We start from the raw sequence: 19,897 nt of genomic DNA, 5'->3' as shown, positions 1-19,897 counted from the left end.
ATGAGGTCAGTGATAGGGGGTTTGTGATGTTATAGATTGGAGGTCTAAGTAATGATAATGGGGGTGGTCTATGGCTGAGAGAAAGGTGGTCTGTATAATGGGTGAGGGAGGGGCTTGTGGGGTCAATCATAGGGCATCTCTGGGGTTAGTAATTACAAATTTGTCAGTGTTAGGGTCAAGATCTTTTATTTCCTGATTTTAAAAACTGCCACCATCATGGCCCTCCTAGGTTCTTTTGCACCTTTGTCCCAGTGGCTCCTGGCAGTAGCTCCACACAACTCCTTTCTTGCCCCTGCCTTTGGTCCTTCTGGTCCTTACCCATTAGCTTGAGTTTGACAGATCAATTTGCTTTGTTCCTCCAACCTGTGGGAGTAAGGACTGGATTCTTCTTCCTGGTGGAGGGTTCCTCATCAGCCAATGTTCAAGCCCAGCCTACTACTGATTAGTTCTACTTGCTCTTGGCTTTTGTGCCTTTGGCATCCAGCACACTCTGGGCATGAGCAAGCTGCTTTACAGAATCTAGCACGAGGATTCCAGGCAGCACCAGCCACAAGCCGTTCATGAAGACAAAGTAAAACCAGAAGTAGAGCGGGTGGCCCAGCTCCCCATGCTGGAATCCATCTCGGTGCTCTGTTAGAAAATAGAGCACATCCCCATAGATCTGACCTGTGGGAGGCAGAAGGGGAAGGAGAAACCCAGTGAGGAGGAAAAGCTATTCCAAGGCATTTCCTACGTCATCATCATTGTTAAGGTCTCAGAGCTCAGGATTCTCAAATTTCAAGAGCTAAGAATTCTGAAATCACATAGCTGAAAATTTGAAGAATTAGAAAAGTGAGAATTCCAGAAATCAGAAGCCGAGAATTTCTGAACTCAGGAGAGGTCCTATCTCCAGAACTTAAGGAAACCCCAAATCCTTAATTCAAGACAGCTCAGGATTCCAGAACTAAAAGAAAGCTAGCAATTTAAGAACACAAAAGGACTGAATATCAGATTGAGCTCAGAATCCTAATCCTGGAGGATCCAGGGGCTCCTTGCCACCTCATGTAACCTTCACAGGGAATGCTGTGATGAAGGAGGAGAAATGAACCCTTCCCACTTGAGAACACAGACTGAGATGGTCATGGCTTTCCAGAACCTTAGGAGGACATCTTTCAGCCTGACTCAGCCCCAGATAGGCACAATTGAGAGATGTACCCTGCAGGGATGCCTCTGTATATGTGGATTCCCTCATCAGGCCCTCCAGCACCCAGTGTGGGCCCTCTCCTCACCCACAGAGACCACAAGTTGTAAGACGAAGCGCAGGGGCTGCTGGCGGAGAAAGGCAATCACCACCCACAGGCTGAGTGGTCCCCAAAGGCAAGCTGTGATGGTCTCCATGCATATCGTAAAGTTGTCACTCCTGTGGGAGAAAGGATTGGGGGATACTGGCATCACTGTGCTCTACCCACAGGGCACCCCATTAGTGTTCCCTGACTCACAACCACCCTAAATCAGTGCAGGTCTTCCTTGATGGAGGCAAACACTTACAGGATGTATCGGCTGTCTCCCTTGGCATACTCTTTCCCTGAAGAAGATAAGAAACATACATGAGGAATAAAGGTAAGAAAAGGAACTCAGACTTGTGAGAGCTGAGGGCCCATGTAAGGTGGGCTTTATAACCTCTCCATGCCTCAGTGTCCTCATCTGTGAAATGGGGTAGCTGTCTGGATTCTAAGGTGAACAGATGTACTCAAGATAATGTGTACAAACCTCACAGAACAATAAGTAATGCTATGATTGTCTGGTGTTCAATAAATGTGGAATAAAAGAAGGGAAGTGTAGGTGATGGGGTGTGTGAAGTAGCCAATGAGCGAGTGAGTCAGTGAGTATGAGAGAGCACGCACAAGCGAGTGAGCAAGCACAAAGGTGAACAGATGAGTGAATGAAATAATGAGCAGAGAATTAATAAAAAGACCACCCAATATAAAAATAGGCAAGAGACAAGAATGGGTTCTTCACAAAAAAGGATTCCCAAATGGTCAATAAACATGAAACATGCTCAAAACTTTGATTAGTCATTAAGAAAAAGCAAATTAATGGGAGCCTGGGTGGCTCAGTTGGTTGAATGTCTGCCTTCAGCTCAGGTCATGATACCAGGGTCCCATGATGAAGCCCTGCATTGGGCTCCCTGCTCAGCTGGGAGTCTGTTTCTCCCTCTCCTCCTCCCCCGCTTATGCTTGCTCTCTCTCTCAAATAAATAAATAAAAATCTTAAAAAAAAAAAGAAAAAGCAAATTGAAACCATAACGAGATATCACTCGCATCCACTAGGAATAAAACTGAGAAAACACCTGACCATACCAAGTGTCCGCAAGGATGTGAAGGAACTAGAACTTCCACATGCTGTTGTTAGGAGAATAACACGGTGCCGCCAATTTTAAAAATAGTTTTGGCAGTTTTTCATAAAGTTAGACACACATCTACCATTATTCTCTTTCATATTTACCCAAGAGAAATGAAAGCAGGTCTCCACACAGACTTGTGTTAGATCAAGGTGTTATATAAGAATGGCAGTTTTACTCATGAGGCCAAAAGGGAATAAATTTGCAATAGCAAAAGACTGGTGGGAAATACTCATAAATACTGGACAAGTCAAATAATTCTGTAACATCTATGCTTTGAAAGCCTTTTGTGAGCTGATGAAGCGTGACCTCATTTTAAAAAAGCAAAATTCAGAAGTGTATATACCATATTACCATATGTTTACACAGCAGGGGGAAAAAACAATGATGATGATGATGATAAACAGTTATTGCATCTACTGTCTGCCAACACTGTTCTTAAAGTCTTTCTTTTTAAGATTTATTTATTTATTTATTTATTTATTTATTTATTTATTTGAAGGAGAGAGAAAGAGAGCAAGCACGTTGTGCATCAGGAATCTCAAGCGGACTCTGTGCTGAGCTCAGAGCCTGATGCAGGGCTTGATCTCCTGTGACCCCAAGATCTCAACCTGAGCCGAAACCAAGAGTCAGACACTTAACCAACTGTGCCACCCAGACACCCCTGCCAACACTGTTCTAAGTGACTTACATATATTTGGGTATTACTGTTATCCCTCTTTTACAATAGCAAACTGAGGCTTATCTGTATAATTTTTGTGTAAATAAGCCCTGGAAGAAAACATACACAATTATTAACATTGATTAATAACTACAGAAACTTGGTGGACAGAAGGTAGATTTTCACCGCACATCTCTTTAAATGGTTTGTTTTTTTGACCCATGTGAATATACATCCAACAAAAAAGTTAAATAAATTTGTAAAATAAATTAATGTTAGAGTTGGTGGGTGGATGAACATCTAAGCCAATCCCTGTCCAGAAAAACCCCTCCCACAGCACATCAAAGAACTCAGGACTCACAGAGTTGGGACAAGAAAGCTTGGTCTCCAAGAAGGTCTTCGTGATAAAGGCTGAACCAGCCCTCAATCACCATGTGAATGAACCCACACACTGCAAACCAGCACAGGGACAGTCGCCGCCAAGTCCCCAGGGGGATGACCGCAGCACGACCTGACAACAGCCATGTGGTCACAACCAAGACCCCAGAGACAGAGAAGAGGCCGGCCAGGAGATGCCACGTGGGACAGTCGTTAGGCACAAAGTTGTCCAGCCTCAAGTGCCGAGGCCAATATGGGTGCAAGGGGCTGGCGTTGGTGGTCATGTCTTTGTAGGCTGATGGCTGTGTGTGGATAAGCAGAAAGGAGAAAAAAAATAGAGAACTTGAACAAATATAGAAAGCACACAATGAGATCATAAAATTAAATCCAAATAGTTTATTATCGCAATAAATGTAAATGGACTAAAATTATCAGTGAATACACTGGATTAAAAATAGTCCAATTATATGCGGTTTTAAAATCATCACTATAAGGCTGTTTCAGTCCTCTAGGAGTCCTGTGATATGGAAGACACAGGAACCAGGCCACGTTCTAGCCCTCAGGGGTCATAGTTTGCTGGAGAATATAAAGGTACCAGGCCTGGTCCCTGCCCTCATTGGTCATACCCTGATAGGGGACACACAGGAGCCTGGTGTGGTCCCCGCCCTCCGGGGTCACAGTCGGCTGGGGGAGACACAGCGACCAGGCTGGGCTACACTGCAGGGGTCAGGGTTTAGCATCTTTCAACAGAAATCTATCCCCTCCCCATAGTCCTGGAAACTGCAGGACAGAAGAGAGAAAACTAATCAGAATTACAACCCCCGGGTTCAGTGTATGGAGAGCCAGACCCTTCCTGAAATCGCCCCTAAGGCCACCAACATGCGAGGAAGAGGGAAGCGGAAGGCAGGGGTCCCGTGCATAGGTCTAAACAGGAAAACGAGGGTCAAACACAGAGACCACCAATTAGGACTAGAAGCCTCTAGGCTAGCTGTCCAATGAGAAGGCAGATCTTCTGTCGTCTGGGCAACCGCGCGGTTGGCGGGGGTGGGGGGGTGTCTCACGCAGGCGCGTTCGGTGGGCGGTGGGAGACTGGGAGTGTGGGAGTGTGTGTGGCGCGCCCGCATTTGGGGGGGCGGCGGGAAGGGTCTCGCGCAGGCGCGGAGGGCCGGCTGTTTAGCAGTAGCGAGCTAGGGGACGGAGTGGTAGGCTGAGCAGAGGACACTCACCCAGCGGCGCGGTCGCGGCAGCCTCTCTCACACACTCCCGGATCTAAGTTAGCTTGCTGGCTGCGTAAAATCCCGTTCCCGACTCACCCCCTCACAGGTTCCTCACCTTACGGAGCTGGCCAATGGAGGGGCTGAGAAGGCGGCCAGTGCCGTTCCTAACCAATAGGAGCTCCCTGTGTGCCGCCGGCCCCACCCCCGTGCGTGGTGCCATTTTCGCTGTTGGTTGAAGCCCGGTCAGGAGCTGCAGGAAGGGTGGGACCCGCGGAGGTTGGTGGGCGTTTTCGGGCTGAGCCGGGTCTGCTGCGAGTCTTGGCTTTGATTTCCCCTATCCCATTGTCAGTCTTATCGGAAACCGGGTGTTTATCCTCCTCATCTACTGTTGAGTCAGCATTGCTTTGGGTTCGCTCACCTTTGCCCTCGTTTTTTAGACAGAGCAATCAATGAGTTCCTGGACCGGTCTTCAATCCTAATGCCCAAACCAGCAAAAAAAACCTTAATACGACAGGCAGAGCACATCTTGTACACTGCCTCTCTCCTCTCCCTCGACGCTCAGAGCTTCTCAGCGGCCATCTCCACCTCTCCCGACTTATAAAGTCAGAAGAACTTGTCAAAACCCAGGCTCCTCAGCCTTGCTGGCCATTTGTCATTGAGACCCCTCAGTCTGCCTTTGCCAACTCTGAAGAGGCAATCCCGACTCCCTAACTCTTAAGCCAGCAGGCACCCCAGGCCGGGCAATCAATCAGAACCCAGACCTATCCTAACAAACAGGAACCCACAAGCTTCAGTCCTAAGGACCAATAAGCATGAACTCTTCATCTGTCTTGCTTTCTCCCTCCCCGTCCTAGTCAGAATAACCAATCAGTTTTTCAGCCAGTAACTATCAGCTTCCCCGCGCCCCATCCAATTATCTAGTCTGTCCTGGCTCCACTGAAATCAAGCTGTGCAGTCCTCAGGTTCATCATCCAAAACTGAGCAATAACAAATTAACCAGAAAGTGATCACAACCTGCTCCCTCTTCATGATTTCCAATTCCTAACCTTTATCCATACTGTGCCCATTCCTCAGTCGATCCTATTCCCCACTGAGCAGTGAAGAAAGAGCCTTTTGTATCTTTCCTACTTTTATTTGACAATAACAAACTGTATATAAAAAGGGAGAAGGAAGGCGGGGAGGCCCTGGATCTCCCCCTCTCTGCTTCCCCAAGCATCCTCCATCTCTAGGCCCCAGCAGGGACCACCCCCTTCCCGCCTTGTGGTGTAGTGGGGATCGACAGGCATGGAAATTGTGTGTGTGTGTGTAGGGGTGTCAGGGGGGTCAAGGATGGAGAGGGGTCAAGACTTAGAGATAGGGCCTTCCCTCATCTCCCATCAGGGCTGGCACCCTGAGGAGGAGTCTTGAGGAAGCTATGTGGGTCCACAGGGGTGCCTCAGCCTATGAGACGATAGAAGATCCAACATCCAAAAGTGACCCAGTGACTGGCCCAGCTGAGCTCTGACCACTTGTGGACAGTGTATGCCATGCCGTAGCCCTGTGGGAGAGAAAGAAGTGACAGTCCCACTTGGCAAGAACAAAAAAAGGCCTCAGGAAAACCCATCCTTTGCTCAAGGACAGTTCTGTGACTCCATGGTCACCCTAGGTAAGGCTCCAGAGAAGAGACTGGGTACATATGAAAGATAAGCAGATTTAGGTGGGTTTTTTTTCTTTCATGTTTTCTTTTTCTTTCAAAATTATTTTAAAAACAAAACAAGGCAATTCCACTCTCTGACCAGTATTCTCCCTAATACAGAAGGAGCTTCTAGGAATTGATTTTTCAAAAAGAATTAAAAAAACTGGCAAAGGAGGGGAGTATGCCATTTTCACTGAGTAAAAACCCCAGTGGCTCTTAAACATATGAAAAGATACTTAGCCTCATTCCTAATTTTCTTCCTCTCAACCCGGCAAACATATCCAGGAAGTCTGAGAGGCACTCTGTCGGTAGGGCAACAGGTATGGTCACACATTGCTGGTGGGAGGCAAAAAGGTAACTTCTCCATTGTAACTATCAAGAATAGATCCTATAGTTTTGACTGCACCTGTGTGAATCCACAATGGGTACAAGGGTATTATTACTTGCTGCAGCACCACTTGCAATAGGAAAGGGCTGGAAATCATCTGGGTGTTCAGTGACAAGGGACAAACTACACTGTATGATGTTGTCATATCCTCGCAATGGAAACAAATGAATGAGGACATGCCACATACTTATGTGGAAGATTTTCAAGAATTATTATGTGAAAAAAGTGACATGCAGAACAGTACCATTCATGAGTCACTTTAGGATAAAAACTGGGGTGGGGGAGGGAATTAAAATATATATTTATATTTGTTTATTGAGCTTACACTTTAAAAGGATATTTTAATAAGATGAATAAAAGTAGTTACCTGTAAGAGGGCAGGAAGTAGACAGTAGGAGCAAGACTTTTCCCTGAAAATCTTGGATACTGTTTTGTTTTTGAACTTTGTGATATGTGCATTAACTATTTTTAAATGTCTTAATAAAAATAAAACCCAGATTTTGCACACTCAACCTGAGTGAAGATTAAACATTGTTTTTAATGACAAACTATGAAATAAAAGTTTTATTTTCAATTAAAAATAAAAAATTCAACTAAAAGAGAAGCAAAACCTGGATCCTGCAGGAACCACAGGAAGAAACAGTATTTTTTAAAAATTGTCTTTCCTTTAGAAAGGAGGAAAATCTGGAATATGCATACTCCACATGAATAAAAATAGTATATAGATTTTAATGTACATTTTTAAAGCAGAATCCAGAGTTTGCACACTTGACCTGAGTAAAAATACTTCTTTAATTAAAGGAGAAAGAAACTTTGTGAATTCTACCTAAATAAATATATGGTGAAAGAATTAATTTTTTTTTAAAGTAAAACCTGGGGCCCTTTGGGTGGCTCAATCGGTTAAGAGGCTGCCTTCGCCTCAGGTCATGATTCTGGGGTCCTGGGATGGAGCCCCAAATGGAGCCCAGAGTGGAGTCAGGTTCCTTGCTTGGCAGGGAGCCTGCTTCTCCCTCACCCACCGCCCCTCCCCCTACTCATGTTCTCTCTCTCTCTCTCTCTCTCTCTCTCTCTCTCAAATAAATAAAAATATTTTAAAAAGTAAAACCTGGATTTTTCACTCCATCTCTATAACATAAATTTTATAAGTAAAAATAAAAACCATAGTTTGCACATTTCACTCTAATAAAAGCCCTAACAGGACAAATCAACCAGAAGGGCCATGGGAAAGAAGGACCAAGGAACACTAGCTTCACAAGCTAGACACGTGACACGAGGTCCTCAATGCCTCGCCCTCTTCACCTTTGTTCTCATGGTTCCCATGAGTAGGAAGCACATCCCTAAGTAACCTCCAGCCCAGGGTCCCACCTCACCTGCTCCTCTGTGGTGTCATCCACATCGACATCAAACAGGGAGCCCAGGTAGGCCAGGTGGAAGATGGCCAGGGCCCCAAAGAGCAGGTTTAAGACTCGTACCCCCAGGCCCTGTGGGGGACAGATGGATATGCTTGGCAGCTGGATCTGCTCACTGTACCCCAGCCCCACCTGGGCAGGGGAGCCCAGGTAAATGCACAAGGCACAGTGGGTCCCAGGAATCAGGACATCCAGGGTACAGGGCACCCCCTGTGGTAGGAAAAATGGTTTGGATCTTCCCATGGGTGCTCAAGAGGTATTCAAGGATGAGGGTACTATTAGCGTGAGGGCATCTGGGGCAGGGAGATGTGAATGTTCAGGCAGAGGAGGAAAAATGGAGGGGCTTGAGTTGGGGGTTTATGGTGATAAATATCAGTTGCTGGGTGGGAGAGATATCTGAGGTGGCCCAGGATTTCTCATTGCAGACAATGAAAAGAACAAATCCCCACCATGACCTACAGAACCCACCACTCTCCCCCTCTTGCTTGGCTGTTAAAGCCATGCTGGTCTCCTTGTTCGACAAATATTCCAGGCTCTCTCCCATCTCCGAGCTTTTACACCGCTTGCCTGGAACGCTTCTCTTCCCCATCTCCTTCAGTTAAAGAACTCAAAAGTCAACCTCCCTATTCAAAATCGAAACCACTCACCCCCCTCCATACTTCCTGTCCTTTCCCTTTGTCTTTTCTCCTTGCATTAATCACAATCCAAAAAAAACTATTATACTTTACTGACTCTTTACACATGTACGGTCTCATCTGTTAAAATGTTTGTCCCATAGGGACAAACAGTTTTGTTTACCACTGTGTCTCTGAGGCCTAGAGCAGTGCCTGATGCCAGCAGGTGCTCAATAAATGTTCATGGGGAATGGGGTGGGGAACAAATGCCAGGTGTGTATACAGCAGGTGCTTGATAAATGTTTGTGAATGAAATGGGTGCCAGTGAATAGAAGTGAGGTTCCGGGGATGGCTCAGGCACCAGAAGAGGAAGCTGGGCACCCCAAAGTAACATTTTTGAGGGGGAGTATTGGGCATAAGGTTGACCAGGCTGAACCCTCACCAAGCGATGCTGGTGCGAACAGTTCAGTGGGCACCGTTTCGACAAGACGCAGGCACTGAGGATCCGAGCCAGGCGCTTCCGGAGGACTAGGGTAGGGGCCAGGAGGTAAGGGGGTGGTCAGGTTAGCCTCAGGGGATAGTGGTTCTAGCCCTGCCCCTACCTTCCATCCCATCTGCTGGGCTGTGCTCTGCACTCACCGTGTTCCACATAAGTGATAAATGCCAGGGACAGCAGCACCGCAGCCAAATGGAAGCTGAAGCCCTGGAAGGCCCAGGGGGCAAGGAGGTGAATAAGGAGGAGGCCCTGCCAACCCTGTCCAGCTCTCCCAACCCCATGTCCCGCTCTGCCCAGCTCACGTGCAGGAGGGCACTGGATGCATAGGTGACCAGCACGGCTGAGAAGGTCCCCAGGTGTAGAGCATTCTTGAAAACATCTGGAAGGGGGAGATGCAGGTCAAGAGTCTCTTGGCATCCCCTCTGCCCTTCCTGGGGGGCTATAGGGCAAAGCAAGGAACCCACAACCTGTTGGAGCCCCCCAGAACAAAAATCTTTATAATGGCCTCAAACTACACGTCCAAAACTTACCTCCTGATCTTCCCACCCAACCTGCTCCTCCTATAGTGTCCTCAAGTTCAGCCAATGTCAACTCTACTCTTACAGTTCCTCAGGGACAAAATCTAGAATCACCCTTGCGCTGCCCTCCCTCCATTCCCACAAGCAAACTCTCAGCAAAGCCTGTCAGTTCCACCTTCAGAATTTATCCAGAATCTGACCCCTCTTCTCCACATCCACTGCCACCACTGCCATTGCTTGCTTGGACTACTGAAGGGGCCTCCTCACTGCTTCCACCACCCTTGTCTGCTTCCCATCTGCTCTCATAGCAGCCAGAAAGTCCTGTTACAACCCAAGCCAGGCCTTAGTCTTCCTGTGCTTAGATCCCTGTTATGGCTCCATTTCTCAGAGAAAAAGCCAAAATCCTCCCCATGGCCAGTGAAGCCTTACAGGAACAGGACCTTGTCAGCTCTCTGACCTCACCTCCTGCCACTGATCCCCTTGGTCACTCTGCTCCCACTGCACTGGTCTCCTCCCTATTCCTCAAATGTGCCAGGTGTGCTGCCTCAGGGCCTTTGTACTGGCTGTTCCCACCATCTGTTACACTCCTCCCCCACACATTGGCACTGCTTAATCTTTCATCTTGTTCAGGTCTTTGTTCAAATGTCACCTCCTCCATGGGACTTTCTCTGGTTAATTTATTTAAAATTGCAACACTCCCCCTGCCCTGGACTCCTGCCAACACTCCCAGATCATCTTTATCGGCTTCATTTTTTTTTTTTAACCATAGCACCTGACACCACTTGAACTTTGTATTTTCTTTTCTCTTACTGTCTGCTCTCCCTACAAAAATGCCAGTTCCCCAGAGGCAGGCACTTCGGTTTTTTGTTTTTGTTTTTTTCTGGTCACTGCAGTATTTCCAGTACCTAGTACACAATAGGTTCTCAGTAAATGTTTGTTATATGAACGGGAAAGGGCCTTGGTTGAAGACTCCCAACTCTCTTGGAATGATGGCGTGGGGACTCACAGTTATTTAGCCAATAAGACATGGGTAGGTTCCAGCTTGTGACAACTTCCACCATGGACCGGGGCAGCTCCACGTTCAGTGGCTTGGATACCGTCAGGTCCCTGTAGGCAAAAGAGACATACAAATTCATTCGGGGTCTCACCCATCCATTGAACCTCCATACTTTTGTCTTGGCTGTTCCCTCCCCTGGGACTCCCTCCCCCCTCCCTGAAGCTCCTCTAGGCAGCACCCTGTGGGAGAGGGGGCCCCCCAGCCCTCCCCACCATTCCAGGTGATCCTTCTCCTCGGTGAAGCCAGCCCCTGCCAACGTGGCCGTGGCCTCGGACAGAAAGCCCACAAAATAGTTGCTGAAGTGGAAGGAGACAGCACTCTCGTAGGCTCGCAGCCACCTGGGGAGAAAGTAGTAGGGGAGAGAGGGATCATTCCTAGGCCACAGCGTGACACCCACCTCATGTCAGCATCCCCAGCCCCACTCTGCAGACTCACCTTACCATGGTGCCCCTAGGGCCCCCGGGGGTCAGGAAGGCAGCAGAGGAGAAAGGAAAGAGAGTCAGAGAGGACCTAGAGGCGGGCTGGAGTTGTTTGTAGACAAGACAAGACAAGACAAACATGGCAGCAAAAGAGGTGTACTATGATAGTCACACGCATACATACACCGTCTGTTAGTTTCACATGCCTCAAACAGATGTGTGAGCTGCCTTGCAATGTGACACAGTCCTGGGGCACCTGGGTTGGCTCAGTTGGTTAAGCATCTGCCTTCGATTCAGGTCACAATCCCAGGGGTCTTGGGATCGAGTGCTCACATCAGTGGGGCTCCCTGCTCAGCAGGGAGACTGCTTCTCCTTCTCCCTCTACCCTCATCCTTCTTGTGCACGTGCACTGTCTCTCTCTCAAATAAATAAATAAAATCTTTTTAAAAAAAATGACATGGTCCTATAGCCTCATGTGGCCAGACATCCAGACCCAGCAGCCACACTGTCAGAGGCCTGAACTCAACATGCTACACACTGACACAACCACGTGGCCAGACACAAACACCATCAGACTCCCAGCCTCATAGCTCTCCAGTCGGATTCAGTGACCATAAGACACACCAGAGTCCTTTATTTAGGCACAGATACCACCAAACCAAGTACCCTGCTACCCTCGAGACAGTCATCCTCTCAGTTGCACAATCAGACATGATGAAAAACAGCCAGCATCCAGGAAAATGTGTAAGTTCTGGAATCAGGCCTGGGAGTAATGCCTGGCTGTGGAGCTGGGTGACACTGGGCAAGCCATTCCACCCTTTGGGAGCCTCATTCAGCATCAGACATGATCAGTGGCCAGCGAGTGGGGCCCTGGGTCATGAACTCAAACAGCTTGGATGAAATCCTACAGTCATGCTAGAGGTAGATGGTCAGTCCCACTGACAGGCACAGACAACCATTTAGTCACGGCCCCTCAGCTAGACAACACCAGGCAGCCAGAGAAGGCAGACTCACAGGCAGAATTCATCATACACAGGCACACAACAGACTATATAGTTTGGACCCATTTCCAGGCAGAGTCTCAGATGACCCCACTTTACCTGATCCAGTGACAGGTACACATCCCATCACTGACAGTGGCACAGCTGGACAGCCAGAACACCAGTCCCACAAGAGAGTGAGTGTCTGACAGGCAAACAACCCATAGACACCCCTCGCCAGAGTCACAGTCAGGTCGACATCACCCACCGATACATACTCGTCCCTCCCCACGGTAGTCACGTGACTTCCCCCCCAACAATGGAATGGGTGGATAGCCAGACTCAGTTTTGTGTTGGAGAGTCAGTCACACAGAGTCACAGAGCCGATCTTGGTCAAATGGTTTCTGTCTAGTCACGGGATAGACGGTCAGACAGTCTCGGACTCCCAGAACAAACCGGCCACAGACTGTGCCCCCAGCCCCCAGTCGGCCCCAGTTGCCCTTAGCACCTGCCCTCATTTACCTGGCTTTGCGTTTCTTGCTGTAGTAACAGAAGACAGATAGAAGAATTAAGAGACAGGCTCAGAGCTGGGGCGACCCCAGGTCCCTACCCACCCCCCGCACCGTTGGGTAAAGGCCTTGAAGGCTGTGCTCACTTGCGAAGGAGGCGGTCACCGTCGAGGGGGATGAAGTATGGGAAGAGGTAGGGGCCCACACAAGTGGACAGCACAAGGCACAGCAGGGCCAGCGCCAGGCTCCGGGCCACCTTCTGCAGCCAGCAGCGGCTCTGCGGGGATCAAGGCTCCATGAACACTGCCCCGTGGTGGCTCCCGCAGTCCCTGCCCACCTGTCCACCCAGGACCTCACCAGCGGGCGGCCTTGGACAGCCTGCAGGTAGCTGTGGAAGGATATCCAGGGCCCAAAGACGATGGTGCCCACGAAGTAGAGGTAGCCCATGAACTCCATGGGCGAGGGCACCGCACCCACCTCGCCCCGGTCCAGGTCGAAGCCCAGAGACACCGCCTTCATGGCCACGATCATCTGGGCCCCTATGTGTGGCGCCCACAGTCAAGTGGACAGGCGAAGAGCAGGTCCACGTGGGGGGGTAGGGTGCACCAGGGGAGAACAGGGAGGAAAAGAGGAGTACAAGGGTGGACAGGTGGGCCCAGTGTCAGACAGGCAGGTGAGCAGGTGGGCCCGGGACAAGCAGATGCCCTTACTCAAGTGCCAGGCATGTATGGGAGAAAGGACAGACAGACGGGAGGGGGAAGGCATGGGAGAGAGAGACATAGATATAAGGGGAATCAGAGGCCTGCACATCCACCGGGGTGGGCAGATATGGGAGAAAAGTGGGGAAGGAAAGACAGGGTTGGGGCATTTGGAGCTGTGGAGCAGGATAGGAGGACTGGGGCAGGTGAAAGGGCCAGGGCTGCCTACCTCTCATCTTGTGCCATGTCACGGTATCCACCATGTGCATCTCACTAAGGAAAAAAAAAAGGTGGTCTTGGCTTCATGACTCCCATGGTCTCAGAGACCACGGAGCAGGGAAACCAAGGTGCAGAGAAGGTTCTATCCCCCTCCCCAACCTTTCCTGCACAATCTCCTGGAGGAATAATTCTCCAGTACTCCCTCCTCCAGGGGGAGCCCAAGCCCAGCCTGTCCTGTGCAGCCTCCAGAAAGAACAAGTCTCCCAGACTCCTGCACCTCTCCACCTCCAGGAATACCCTATGCCCTCCCTGTCCTGGACAGCCTCGCCAGCTGTAGCCTGGGGGCCCGCTGGCCCTTTTGCCGAGGGCGCGGGGATGACGACTCACACCCATACCCCATGAGCAGGTAGATGAGGATGGTGACCGAGAGGAAGACGCCTCGATGGGAGGAATGTCGGCAGAGGAACAGCACGAGGTAGCACAGGAGGCTGAGCAGCACGACCCAAACCATGTGCAGCTGGAAGAAGTGGTAGAGGCTAAAGAATCCACCTGCCACGGTGCTCGCATGCTTCAGGTAGGACGGCAACCCTTCCGGTGACAGAGAGAGAGAGAGAGAGAGAGAGAGAACAAGAAAGGGAAGTTGGGTGGGCTGGTAGGGAGCAAGGGCATCTCTGCAGAGGGCACAACATGGACAAAGGCCTAGAGGCTGGAATGTGGTGAGACTGCAGGGGGCCCGAAGTGGGGGTTGGGAAGCCGGAGGGGTGGCAGGGCCCGGGTTTAAGAAGAAAGGTCTATAAAGGACATTTTGGGAACCGTGGGGGAAATCGGAATATCTACTTATGTTAGATAATTATTCCTGGACCCAGAGTAAATTTCTTGAGGGGTGATGGTTGAGGGTGTGCTTGTTGGGGGGGGGATGTCCTTGTTCTTTGGGGGCACACACTGAAAGATTTGGGGTGAAGTGTCAACACATTCTTCACACGATTCAGGAAGATGATAGGTAGATAGAAAGAGCTAACATGTCATGATGTTGACAGTTGGAGAATCTGGTAGTGCATATATGGGTGCTCATAACATGATTCAGCTTAACTTTTAAGTAACTTTGAAATATTTCAAAATGATGAACTTGGGGGGAAAAAACCATCCACTTAAAATAAAAGAAAATAGGGAGGGGGGTGCCTGGCTGGCTCTGTGGGTGGAGCGTGCAACTCTTGATCTCGGGTCATGAGTTCGAACTCCACGTTGCATGTACAGATGACAAAAAAAATTAACTTTAAAAAAGAGAAAAGAAAAGAAAGTAGAGAACCCTTGAATCCCAGATTTCCAAAATTCTCAGCATCCTATGGGAACCTTTGGAACTTGGAATCTTGTCATTTGGATATAGGCTTGCCACAATTGTGGAAACATTCCAGATTCCTACAATCCAGAAATCTCATCATGCCCTGCTTCTGGAAATCCATAATGCCAGCTTTTTGGAAGCCTAGAATGTGTGAATTTCAATTTGTCAGAATGCCCAAGCCCTGTAACATGGTACTTTGGGATTCCATAGCCCTGTGACATTAGCATTCCCAAATCTTGTAACCTTGGGATGTAGACATTTCAGGATCCCAAGATCCAAGAACCTCAGCTTTCTAGAATCTCAGAACCCAGGTATACTGAAAGATGTGGCTTGCCATGGCAGGCTGTAACTTGATGTGGTGTGGGGCATGGGGTGGCTGGGCATAGTAGGATGTGGTATAGTGGAATGGCACTGGGGCTGCTGGGATGTGGTGGGCTAGATATGTTGGAGTCTGGCTTGGCATGGCAAGATGCAGCAGGATAAAATGTTGGCTTAGGATGGATGAATGTGGTACGTATGATATGGCCTGGTGTGGGGGCATACAGTGTGGCAAGCACTTACCAAGCCTCCAGAGGAGGCGGCATGCAAGGCAGATGGCAAGGAGCAGCCAGATCTGGTCAAGGCCCTGCTGGGCAGTAGGCAGGAGACAGCCCTGCAGCAGTTGCTGGAAGAATTCCTGGCGGCTGAAGGTGGCCATTGCGGACCCCCACGGATGGATGGACAGATGGATAGACCTGTCAAAGTGGGGACACAGAGGGAGCCAGGATGTCCATGGGGCAGAACTAGCTCAAAGGATGGACTTGAACACTCAGCTTTCAGTTTGGGGCTGTCTGTGTGGAGATACGGTACTAGGGGACTGAGGGAGGGTGTGAATGTCAGGTACATCAGACTGAGCCACGAACTGTGTGTGTGGATGGGTGTCCTGGGTGCACACACACAGCCCATGACCTGTGGTGGTGAAGGAAGGACCTGTGTCTCTTGTATGCTGTGAACAGTCCGGGTCCGATGTAATTGAATGGTGTACATTCTAGGCCCACATATCAAATGGGGGGGCGCTCCGTGGTTTCCAAGGTAGAGTCACTCTGTGTGGAAGGCAAAGAGGGAGATCCTGTGACACTCGGGGGCCGTGTGCATCTTCTTCTTCTACAGATGTGGGGGGTGTCCTGTATCCCCTGAGCGCCCCATCTCACCCCCACCTGGCCTCTTGCAGCGGCCAACAAAGCTCTGCCCAGGCCCGGGAGCTGCAGGAAGGTGAAGTTGGCAGTAGGGGATGAAGCAATTGGAGCAGTGGGAAAGGTGATGGAGAGGGGGCCCCAGGACACGCGCTGCAGACCCGCGCGGGGAGGCCGGCTCGGGATGGGAGCGGGGCAGCCGCACGCGCACTGCCGGCGACTTACCTGGCAGGAAGGAAGCCGCGGTCCTGGGGGCCGGGGACGCACTGCCGCCGCCACCGTCGCCGCCTCCTCCGGGCAGCCTCCCCCGCAGGCCGCAAGGCCGGGACCAGCTGCGGCTCCCTGGGCGGCGCGGAGAGCGGGCCCTTTAAATCCTGGGGAGGCCCGGCCGGCCAGCTCGGCCAATGAGAGGGCAGGAGAGGGGCGGGGACGGAGGAGGAGGGGAGCCAGAGGATCGAGGGAAGGAGGAGCGGGAGGTTGAGAGCAGCCGGGCGCGGGAGGACGTCGGCGCGCGGAACGTTTGCGCCGGCAGCTATCCGGCCTCTTGGGGCTGTCCCAGCCCCTTGAGGGTTAGCGCCGCGAGGTCTCCTGGCCGTCCGGGAAGAAACTTTCAAATCATCAAATTCATAATCCGTGGAAGCTGAGATGGGAAAGATGGGGAGAGAGAAGGAAAGCCCACTCCCGGCCAAACTGCCCACCCGCGCAGGTCTTCTGGCCACTTTTGTCACACACCCCCTCCCTTGGTTTCACAGATGGGAAAATAAATCGAGATCTCTCCTTCCCCATCCGGTGAGGGAATTAAAGGAATCTCCAAGGCTGCCCACCCCCCAGAGACGGGCCAGAAGCATAATTACTGTGTCACCTAGGAGTGGGAATTAGGTGCCTGGACTCCCCCTAGGGATTCCTCGTGAGCACTTGGCTTGTCGTTGAGAACTGATATGCTTGCATTACTCCCTACTGGACTCACTCCTGGCCTGAGGGTGACCCCAGCAAGGAGTGAGTGTTTCCTGTGAACTGGGAGGCTAGTACAGGGCATCGATCGGGAGAGAGCATGTTTAAAAGGCACTTCCAGTGCCCCCAACAATCTACTGGGTTCTATCTGCACCAACACTGAGGATTTATGCAACACCTGCTGTCTACCTTCCTTACCCTGCAGTGCCTGGACACTCCCCTCTGTCCCTAGGCTGATAAAGGTTTATTATTACAAAGGGGCATTTATTGGGCACATACTGCATGTTTAGCATGAGTAGCAAGAGAGAAGGAAGCCCATGTCAAGCTGGACCCCACCGTGACCTGAGGAGCTAAGGAAAACAGGATCTAATCAGATTAATACCTGCCAGTATGGAGCTGGGCAAGCCACTCCCTGGGCTTCAGTGTGCCTTTCTGTTAAACAGAAGAGGGGGATTACCACTTCTTTGCTTGGAAATACCAGTAGCAGTTGAAGAGAAATGGATGCCTTATCTCTTTAAAAGATGTTAACATAAAGTTAAATAGACATTTAACTCATAAAATTAATATTCATGTATTACAAGTGAAAAATGTTTAACACAGCAAGAACATATATATATATATATATATTGAATAATTATAGTCCAGATGCACAAACACTAATTCTTCTCCCTTAATACAGACCATGCATTTTTGAATTATCATTGTAATTTCTTCCTCAGTTTTTTGTAAGATTGATTGATTGATTGATTTATGAGAGACACACAGAGAGGAAAAGACTTAGGCAGAGGGAGAAACAGGCTCTCTACAGGGAGCCTGATGCGGGACTCTATGGTAGGACCAGGAGAATCACAACCTGAGCCAAAGACAGAGGCTCAACCACTAAGCCACCCAGATGCCCTTCTTCCTTAGTTTTCAAACATACTCGAGTAGAGTCAAGAATGACCCACAGCATAGGCCAGAAATATTTCCGTTAGTTGTAAGACCTAGCATTTAAACTGGAAGATCCTCACTACAGGTGACCCTGAGCTTCACAGACTTGATTGTTTCCATCTAGTCTTTTGATGTGTGTGACAAAGAACTAGCATATAGACTCTAGGACATCTAAAGGATACCTACAAATCAATAAGAAAAAGTCAAACAACACGCTAGAAAAATGGATAGTGGACACAAATAGGTAATGCACAGCAGAGGACACTTGGAGTGACCAAAATGTATAATATACGAAAAGATAACCTGATCTCTTTAGTTGTCAGTGAAATGCATAATTAAAACGACAGATACCATTTCACCTCTACTAGATGTGGTGTTTCATATTTTTATCACTAGAGCTTTATAGAGGGTGGGCATATCTGTTAAATCTTTTAGCCTTTGTGGTCATTCCAGATTATGGATTCTGGGGCATTTTAAATGGTCTCCCCATAATTAAAGAGATGCAAATTAAGACAACGAGATCCCATTTTTCACTTATTAGATGGGAAAAAATACCAAGTCTCATAATAATAACACATTTATCTCTGTTTCTTTCTGTCTCTGCTTCTATATATCTATCATCTATATCTATCTATCTATCTATCTATCTATCTATCTATCTATCTATTTAAGATTTATTTATTTATTAGAGAGCAAGAGAGGGAGAGCACAGAGGAAGAGGGAGAAGCAGACTCCGTGCTGAGCAGTGAGCCTGATGTGGGACTCCATCCCAAGACCCTGAGATCATGACCTGAGCTGAAGGCAGATGCTTAACCAACAGAGCTACCCAGGTGCCCCTATATCTATCTGTATTTTTTTCTGAACTACTTGGGAGTAGTTGAGGGTATGAAACACTTTCAACTGAATACTTTAATATGAATTTCCTAAGAACAAGTTCATTTTCTTCTGTTCCTACCAGCAAAGTATGAATGTTCCAATTTATCCGCATCTTTACCAGCAGTCACTGTTATTTGACTTTTTGATTATAGCCATCCTAGTGAATGTGTCAATAATGTCCTTTACAAAAAAGCATAGTTGATATACAATGTTATGGTTAATTTCAGGTGTACACACAGTGATCTGACTATTCTATAAGTGTAGTTATCATCTGTCACCATGCAATGTTATTACAATACTATTGACTCTATTCCCTATGCTGTACCTTTCATTCCTCTAACTTATTTATTTTATAACTGGAAGTTTGTACCTCTTACTCCCCTTCACCTATTTCACTCATGTCTTTTTATAGTTAAAGGAAATCCTAGGTCACAAGATACATTCTGTTATCAGGTCTTTTTAATCTCTTTCAATCTGGAACAATGTCTTGGTCTTCTCTTAACTTGCATGATCTTAATGTTTTTGAAGAGCACAAGGCAGTTTGAAAGAATGTCCTTCAATTTGGGTTTATCTGATGTTTCCTCAGAATTTGATTTGGATTATGCATTTTTGGCAGGAATTCCACAGCAGTGACTGCGTTCTTCTCAGCATATCTGAAAGCTCAAAGTATTGGTTAATTGCAAAATTGTTGTTAGCTTTGATCATTTGATTAAGGTGGTGTCTTCCAGGTTTCTCAATTGTAAAGGTACTATTTCCCCTTTGTAATTAAATGAGTATCTTGTATAGACCTAAATGTGAGACAGGAATCTATCAAAATCCTAGAGGAGAACAGAGGCAGCAACCTCTGTGACCTCAGCCACAGCAACTTCCAGTTAGACATGTCTCCAAAGGCAAGAGAAACAAAGGCAAAAGTGAACTCCTGGGACTTCATCAAGATAAAAAGCTTCTGCACAGCAAAGGAAATAGTAAAAAAAAAAAAAAAAAAAAAAGACGACAGACAGAATGGGAGAA

At 48.5% G+C, this 19,897-nt stretch overlaps 2 protein-coding genes across 6 annotated transcripts; both read right to left on the bottom strand.

Moving 5' to 3' along the window:
• Positions 1 to 169: 169 nt before the first annotated feature.
• On the bottom strand, positions 170 to 4,933 carry EBP (EBP cholestenol delta-isomerase). The gene is made up of 5 exons (XM_025982377.2): positions 4,646 to 4,933; positions 3,403 to 3,721; positions 1,528 to 1,564; positions 1,269 to 1,399; positions 170 to 666 (listed from the first exon to the last, which is right to left on the bottom strand). Exons 2-5 carry the CDS (start codon positions 3,701 to 3,703, stop codon positions 449 to 451), a joined length of 687 nt encoding a protein of 228 aa, XP_025838162.2. The 5' UTR covers positions 3,704 to 3,721; positions 4,646 to 4,933; the 3' UTR covers positions 170 to 448.
• An 814-nt stretch (positions 4,934 to 5,747) lies between these two features.
• PORCN (porcupine O-acyltransferase) lies at positions 5,748 to 16,641 on the bottom strand. 5 transcript variants are annotated; one of them, XM_025982374.2, is made up of 16 exons: positions 16,355 to 16,491; positions 15,927 to 16,039; positions 15,519 to 15,691; positions 14,014 to 14,206; positions 13,629 to 13,672; positions 13,059 to 13,240; positions 12,848 to 12,978; positions 12,715 to 12,732; positions 11,229 to 11,243; positions 11,006 to 11,131; positions 10,743 to 10,843; positions 9,521 to 9,597; positions 9,362 to 9,425; positions 9,165 to 9,250; positions 8,070 to 8,180; positions 5,748 to 6,173 (listed from the first exon to the last, which is right to left on the bottom strand). In XM_025982374.2, the coding sequence occupies exons 3-16, from the start codon at positions 15,652 to 15,654 to the stop codon at positions 6,072 to 6,074; spliced, it is 1,386 nt and encodes a 461-aa protein (XP_025838159.1). In that variant the 5' UTR covers positions 15,655 to 15,691; positions 15,927 to 16,039; positions 16,355 to 16,491; the 3' UTR covers positions 5,748 to 6,071. The 5 variants fall into 5 exon arrangements, with proteins under 5 accessions (XP_025838159.1, XP_025838158.1, XP_025838160.1 ...); XM_025982373.2 differs by lacking the exon at positions 15,927 to 16,039 and having other exon boundaries at positions 16,355 to 16,641; XM_025982375.2 differs by lacking the exons at positions 12,715 to 12,732; positions 15,927 to 16,039 and having other exon boundaries at positions 16,355 to 16,641.
• Positions 16,642 to 19,897: the final 3,256 nt, after the last annotated feature.

The sequence above is a fragment of the Vulpes vulpes genome, chromosome X (genome assembly GCF_048418805.1).
Source record: "Vulpes vulpes isolate BD-2025 chromosome X, VulVul3, whole genome shotgun sequence".
NCBI lineage: Eukaryota > Metazoa > Chordata > Mammalia > Carnivora > Canidae > Vulpes > Vulpes vulpes.
The sequence above is the reverse complement of the archived record's forward strand: the minus strand, read 5'-3'. Positions and strand labels throughout refer to the sequence as shown.

Coding starts and splice junctions, on each gene's coding strand:
- PORCN (XM_025982373.2), bottom strand. CDS start 15,654: ATGGCCACCTTCAGCCGCCAGGAATTCTTCCAGCAACTGCTGCAGGGC. Junction 13,673..14,013: donor CTCATCTACCTGCTCATGGG/GTATGGGTGTGA, acceptor TTTTTTCCTTAG/TGAGATGCACATGGTGGATA. Junction 10,844..11,005: donor GAGAAGGATCACCTGGAATG/GTGGGGAGGGCT, acceptor TTTTGCCTACAG/GGACCTGACGGTATCCAAGC.
- EBP (XM_025982377.2), bottom strand. CDS start 3,703: ATGACCACCAACGCCAGCCCCTTGCACCCATATTGGCCTCGGCACTTG. Junction 1,565..3,402: donor AGCTTTCTTGTCCCAACTCT/GTGAGTCCTGAG, acceptor TATCTTCTTCAG/GGAAAGAGTATGCCAAGGGA. Junction 1,400..1,527: donor GGAGACAGCCGATACATCCT/GTAAGTGTTTGC, acceptor TTTCTCCCACAG/GAGTGACAACTTTACGATAT.